The sequence below is a fragment of the Arachis ipaensis genome, chromosome B07 (genome assembly GCF_000816755.2).
Source record: "Arachis ipaensis cultivar K30076 chromosome B07, Araip1.1, whole genome shotgun sequence".
Taxonomy (NCBI): Eukaryota; Viridiplantae; Streptophyta; class Magnoliopsida; order Fabales; family Fabaceae; genus Arachis; species Arachis ipaensis.
In genome coordinates this window covers 12,755,790-12,763,359 of record NC_029791.2, presented here as the reverse complement: position 1 = coordinate 12,763,359, position 7,570 = coordinate 12,755,790, and the positions used below count along the sequence as shown (strand labels likewise).

General features: G+C 32.6%; 1 protein-coding gene across 1 annotated transcript; it reads right to left on the bottom strand.

Annotated features, from left to right (window-relative positions):
* On the bottom strand, positions 412-1,322 carry LOC107606588 (protein ALP1-like). Its single transcript, XM_021107706.1, has 3 exons — positions 1,307-1,322; positions 991-1,206; positions 412-893 (listed from the first exon to the last, which is right to left on the bottom strand). The coding sequence occupies exons 1-3, from the start codon at positions 1,320-1,322 to the stop codon at positions 412-414; spliced, it is 714 nt and encodes a 237-aa protein (XP_020963365.1).

The following is a 7,570-nucleotide window of genomic DNA, read 5'->3' as shown; positions in this document are numbered from 1 at the left end:
GCAAGTTTCTCAAAAGATCAAGGCCAAAATTGACTTGCATCAACTATTCTTCCATCAATGACAAGCTCCTCCATAAAACCAACAAATACCTCTGTCTCTTCATCAGTCCAGACATGTCTATCCATTTGTCCTTACAATCTAGATTAACTCAATCAAAATTCAATTGAACATCCTAAGCATATCATTCCATTATCTTTATAATGTATCAATACAATATATTTAAATAAAATACACATAATAATTCAAATAAAATACACATATAATGTATCAATACAACATAAAATCCAACACAGAAGCATATCATAAGCATATCATGACATTATTTTTATAATGTATCCATACAATACAAAATCCAACACAACAAATTATCATAATAATTCAAATAAAATACACATATAACAAATAAATCAACTAATTGATTCGGCTATGCATCCACTCATTGTACATTTCATGTGCTAAGTTGTCTCGCCAAACAGTCCATTCGTTGCTGCCCTCTACACTGTCAATCATTTCATCGTCGCCATCTTGGTTATCACCATGCTCCTCTCCAATAAGCACTTGCTCATTCTCAAGTAATATGTCCTCCTCAGGATCGGAGTCCATATTAAGCCGAATAAAATTTTGTAATAAACAACAAGTAATAATTATTCTATTTTGTGTCTTGATTTGGTAGAAACAAGGACTCCTCAAAATTCCCCATCTCTTTTTCAGTAAACCAAAACAACGCTCAATAATGTTCCTAGCTGAAGAGTGCTTCTTGTTAAAATATTCTCGAAAGTTTCTAGGCACATTTCTACCATAGGCCCATTCTTGTACGTGGTATCGAATATGTCTATATGGTGCTAGAAACCCTTTGCAATTAGTATAACCAGCATCCACTAAATAATAATTCTCTATAAATTAAAAGAGACACATTATGAGGATTAAGAAAATTGTATGACTTAAAAGTTTTGAAGTGTTTTTGTTACCTAAAATTTAACTATTACATACCAATTGGTATCTTGAGGCTATTACGACGTGAAATTGCATCTCTAAGGACTCTTGAATCTGATGCTGATCCTTCCCATCCACTAAGTACGTACACAAAATTCATATCTCGATTGCATACGCCTAGGACGTTGGTTGATATTTTACCCTTTCTTGTTATGTATCTTGATTTATCTTCTTCAGGGACAGTCACATCTATATATGTTCCATCTAATGCTCCTAGACAATTCTAAACCAAATAAATTAAAGTGTTAAAACTATCTCTATACCATACCATATATAATATAAAACCACAACCACATTTCTTCATTAGACGTACCTTGAACCATTTCCATCGGGGATCTATGCAGTCATCTGAAATAGGAACAACCTTTGCAAACAACAGGCTTTGGACATGTATTACCAACGACAACACTTTATTAAAATACTTACTTATTGTTTCTCCTGACCTATAAAATATAACTTGGAGTGTGCGATTCTTTTTATGATGAGCTAAAATTATTAAAAATATAATCACTTGCTCAGGTATATTTACATGACATTCATCGCTTAATCCACCCTGAACTTTAAGTAACTCACATAATTTTCCTATTGCATCTACACTCATCCTTAATTCCCAAATACAATTCGTATCGCCTCCTCCTATGATGCGGCTTAACACATTCCGTCTTAAGGGACTAGTATTAATTTCTCTATTCCTAATCAACAAATGTCTCCTTCTCCTATTTCTCAAATAAAAAATGCAAACATCAAAACTAATATTGTAGCTGTCTCAAGTTCAATCTAAATAAAAAAAAATTACCTAAATTGATCAGATCGGTCCAATGGTTCCATTCTTCCCTAACAAGAGATAAAAAATATAAATCATAATTTATTATAAAATAACATAAATACTAAAAATAATCAACAACAATAAAAATAACAACATAACCAACTAATTATTTTATTTTTGCATTCAAACAAATAAGAAGAGTTCAATATAATTTTTTCCATTCATTATTCCATTCAGTACAAAATATGTTCAATTATTCATTCACAACATCATTGTATAAATTAAAAAATTTGACACCAGAAAGACAATTTCTCATGTCCATACTCAATTTTTACATTTTCAAATCACAAACAATATAAACAAATAAAAATAAAAGAAGCCAGAAGAACACAATAATTTAAAGTAAAAAAATAAATACAAACGAAAATAAGAAGCAAGGAGACGAAGGGCAGAGTTATACCTGCGTGACTGAGAAAGAGAAAAACGCATGAATTCCAAAAGTTGTGATAAGCTCTAATAAATAATTTGCTTATGAAATGTTGTAGTTAAATTAGTTGAACAAAAAAATGAAGAGGAGAAGCAGTAAAGAAGAAGAAAAAGAAACAAAGAAAAAGAAAGAAGAATAAGAAGATGTCGTACTAAACAACAGAACACCAGAGAAAGAAGAGAAATAAGAAGAAGAAGAAGAAGAAAGGGACAAAGAGCAAGAAGAGAAAGAGAGGAGACAGAGAGCTAGACCTTGGAAGTAAAACGAAAAAAGAATCCGAATTGAGAAGGAAGAAGGAGAGATGAAACATAGAGTATAGGGAAGATTACCTCGGAGGAGAACTCTGCTACACAACACATCAAATTAGGGCTTATGATATGATTTAAAAAAGGGTAACAATGGAATAATAATAATATGTAGGGATAAAATAGGAAAGAATTTTCATTAAAAAATCCGTGTCCACTTTGTTAAATCCCGTGTCTATCTTTGTCCTTCATAAAAGAGTGGACACAAAAATAAAATAAAACTGTTCCAGAGTCAATGTGTCCAGTGTCTATGTCTCTGCTACCAAACATGTTTTAAACATTAATGTCCATGTCTCTGTGTACTGTCTCCAAAAACAAATGCAGCCTAGGAGACTTATGACAAAAAAATTTTGATCAACAAATATTGATATTAAGTATTGTTTTGTAACCATGGTTATGAAAATTGGACCGAACCGGCAGGTTGAACTGGCTCAACCGGAAACCAGCAATGAAAACGGTCCAATTCGCTGTCAATAACCACTGATATTAGAGAATCGTTTGGAAATCGTTGAACCGGCTGGTTCTACGAAAATGACACCGTTTAGCGTTAACAAAAAAAAGAAAAAGAAAAACCAAATGTGCAAGCTGAAGCCATTTGCCCATTCATGAACCCCCTCCTTCCCCCATCATTCGTGAAAACTGCTTTGAAGCAAAACCTTAGTCGCTTCTTCGTCAGGTTCCTTGCCGCCGCCATCCCCATGTTTTCCGTTCTCGATGCCTTCACTTCTTTCTTTTCCCCAAGTCCGAAACCCAGGTAGCTCGGCACGTCATCCACTGGTTTCTTTGTTCGTGGCTTGGAGGTTGGAGCAGCTCGCCGTTTGTCGTCGTCTCACCTGTCGCCGTCATCTCGTCTCTTGCCGGTTGCCGTCCGTGTCTCTGTTGAAGGTCAGTGGCCATGCTTTGCTTCTTCTTTTTAATTTTGCTATGGTTACTAATGGCTCTAGTTACTAAATGCTTGGTTCTTCTTCTTCCTTTTAATTTCTGAAATTGTTGCTCAAATAATGTTGCTAATGTTCTTCTTCTTCTGCCTTGTTAATGCTTTGTTTAATTTCTGCCTTGCTAATGCTCTGTTTAATTTCTGAAATTTAATTCAGTGTTTAATTTAGTGTCATCACTGCCTTATTGAATATTGCTCAAATAATGTTGCTAATGTTCTTCTTCTACCTTGCTAATGCTCTGTTTAATTTCTGAAATTTAATTCAGTGTTTAATATAGTGTCATCACTGCCTTGCTAAATGGTGTTTCTAATGTACTGGTGTTGTTGTTCGATAATATACTGGTGTTGTTGTTTTAGTGTTTTATAATGTACTGCTGTATTCAATGTTTTATAATTGCTGAATGGTGATTGTTGAGTTTAGATATGGTGTTGTTGATGATTAATTTAGTGTCACCCTTTAAATGTTTGTTGCTGAATGCTGCTGCTGTTTTTAATTTATTGAATGATTTATTAATTTTAGTTATGGATGATAGTATTAATCAAGAAACAATTACTGATAACAATGCATATGTGAATAATAATTTGTCTGTTAATTCTCTTCTTTCAAATGTTGCTGATAATCCTAATCCTCCCAATTCTAACGATAGTCAGTCACAAGATTCTTCTAATTTACGGGAAAAAACAAATTTAGCTTGGAAATATGTTTCTTTACAAATTGTGAACGGAAAACCACAATATCAATGTTTATTTTGTCTACAAGTTTTTAATGGAGGCAAAATTCACAGGATGAAGAAACATCTAGCAAAGATTACTGGAGATGTGAAAAAGTATCCTAAAGTTCCATATGATGTGGAAAAACAGATGAAAAACTTATTGAAAGAAATTCATATCAACAAAAACAAAAGAAAAGTAAGTTCTGATGAAGAGGGTGGTGATGAGGTAGAGGATGCAATTGATGAAGCAATAGCTCAAGAAGAACAGCAGCGTACTTCGAGTCAGCAAGTGGTTGGAGGCGATCGAAAAAAGAAAGTCAAAGTCATTCCTCCTATGTTTGCACCAAGAACAACTCCAAGAGCTCAACCAAGTCTTAAAAGGGTTTTTGGACTGTAAAATTCCATTTAATGCAGTTATATCGCCATTTTTTTCAAGATATGCTATATGGTGTTGTTGGTATTGGACCTGGTTACAAGGGTCTTTCTTATGATAAGTTAAGGATTCACTTGTTGGTTGATCTTAAAAGAGAATGTCAAATGCTAGTTGATAGTTATAGGAGTGTATGGAGAAAAATTGGATGTACCCTCATGGATACCTCATGGATGATGGTTGGACAGATTAAAGACAAAGAACTTTAATTAATTTCCTGGTGTATTGTTCTAAAGGTTTGTGCTTTGTAAAATTTGTAGATGCTTCAAGTATGGTAAAAAATGCTTCAATATTATGTAACTTGTTTGCTGAGGTGATTGAATGGATTGGCCCTAATGATATTGTGCATGTTATGACTGACAATGCGGCCAATTATGCTGTTACTGGTAGGCTTATCAATAAGAAATATGATAACATCTATTAGTCACCATGTGCTACTCATTGCCTTAATCTTATTTTAAAAGATATAAGTAGCATGGTGCATATTTCTAACCTTGCATCACGTGCTTTAAAGATCATAGTATTTGGTACAACCATATGATTTTCTTATCTTGGCTTAGAAAAAGACCTAATTAGAAAGAAATTGTATCTCCTGGTGCAACTCATTTTGCAACTGTATTTATCACATTAAAGAGCATCTTTGATCGTAGAGCAGATTTGCAAGCATTGATTGTAGATTCATTTTTTACTGGTCACAAATTAGATAGGAGTGCTAATGGTACAACTGTGAGTGCTATTATTTTGGATAGCAAATTCTAAGATGATTGCTTTACTGCACATAAACTTGTGGGCCATTTGATTAAATTGATGAGGCTTATTGATGCTGATGATAAACCATCTTTGGGATATGTTTATGAAGAAATTCTAAGGGCAAAAGATGCAATTAAAGAGATGTTTAAGCAAAACAAGATTGCATATCATCCGTATACAGATATTATTAACTCAAGATGGGACAAGCATTTGAAGAAAGATCTTCATGCGGCAACTTACTTCCTGAATCCTGCATTCTTTTTTAATGAAAATGATAAAAAAAAGCACCTAATGTTATGCGTGTTTACTTGATCTTATTACCTTGTATTGCAAGTGTAACAATTTGGATTCAGTTGAGGCAATGAAAGAAATACATTTATATAGAGATCAGAAGGAAAGCTTTGATAGACTCGAAGCTATTCGAGCTGCATCTAAACTTAAGCCTGGTAAGAATATTTGAATATTTATTTAATAGTAATTTGTTTTATGCTTTTATGTTCTTAATTGATAACTTTCAATATGTTATGGTTTTATAATTGGTAGATGAATGGTGGAGGTTATTCAGTAGTTCTGCTCCATGTTTACAAAGGATAGTTGTTCGCATTCTTAGACAAGCATCTATTTCTTCTGGGTGTGAGAAAAATTGGAGTCTTTTTTACCAGATTCATACAAAAAGAAGAAATAGATTGGAGCATGATAGACTAAATGATATTGTTTATGTTACTTATAATTTGCGTCTTAAATCCAGGTAATATATGTTTCTTGCAATATCATATTATTTCATATGTAATCTTTATCATAACAAATTTGTAAATTATTAATTCTTCATATATTGTATTTAACTTTTTAAGAAGGAAAAAGAAAAAAGAAAGCAAAAGATACAATATGATCCAATTGGTTATAAAAGCATCAATTTAGTTGATTTTTGGGTGACGAAAGAGGTTGTAGAGAAAGAGCCTGATCGTCCTAGTAATGTGAATGACTTATTGCGTAAGTATTATAGTTTATTTTCTAATGATTTATTAGAATGTTGTTAGTTTATAACATAATAATAACATGTGTATTTTATTAGGTGATATTGATGCTGATTTATATCAAAGTGGCAGTGGTAGTAATGGTCTTTATGCTGCATCTCTTGATTCTTCTACTCAAGAGAGTAGAAATGAAGGTGAAGATGATTCCACCGAAGCAAATTTGTAACAAGTTCTTACGGATTTTGATGATTAATAAATCTTCATGTTGGCATTTAATATTTAGATAAGATCATATGGATTTGGTTGATGAAATTTTATATAGTGTTTTAAATTTTGAAGATATTTTAAGATTTATATTAGACTATAATTATATTTTAGGATATTTATCTATAATTTATTTATTATTTCATTCTAAAACGGTTTTCTAGTTGAACCACCGGTTAGACCAATAAATTAGTAAATCAGTGACTAGAGCAATTTAATGATCGATTTGGTTTTCAGAAACTAACCAACCACTTTGAGTTGGTCAATTTACTCGTTCGTTTAAACAAATATTAAAAATTCAAATCTTGGTTCTTGACATATCGAATTTGAACTTACTAATCTATTTAAGTAAGTGTGGATAAGTCCTTGTCTGACAATATGGAAAACAAGAGCTGGGTCATCAATGAAACGAGCTGGAGAACCACATAATTTTTACGATATGGAAAACATATTTAACCAAAACGATGGCCCAAAACTATGTTGGGCTTTTCCCAAGGAAAATGCAATAGAAAAATAAATTAAAAAACTTGGGCATTACATTTCCGTGGCGCAATGCTACTGCATCTGACTTCAGATCAGAAGGTTTCGTGTTCGGTTCACGTGGGTTCAATACACCAATCCTAAGCTACCTGAATTGATCACCCTTTTTGTCTTTTTCGCTTTTACCTTTTCTACACTTGTTGGTTTAGTTGATTTGAGAAGCTACATTTTCAGGGTCCATGATACAACTGGATTTAGATTGTACTTGGTCTACAACAGTACAAAGTGACACGACTTGCTAAAAGTTTTCAATAGTTAGGCCTACAAAAAGCCTATATAACTCAAACGCTACAAACAAAAAGATGCATTGATTTCATGAACAAAAAAAACAAAAAAAATGCATTGATTTCAAATGAAGTTCAATTCTTAGTTGCTAGATTGAAAGATAATATAAGAAACAAAATATTGAAT

Coding starts and splice junctions, on each gene's coding strand:
- LOC107606588 (XM_021107706.1), bottom strand. Junction 894..990: donor TAGCCTCAAGATACCAATTG/GTATGTAATAGT, acceptor TTTAATTTATAG/AGAATTATTATTTAGTGGAT.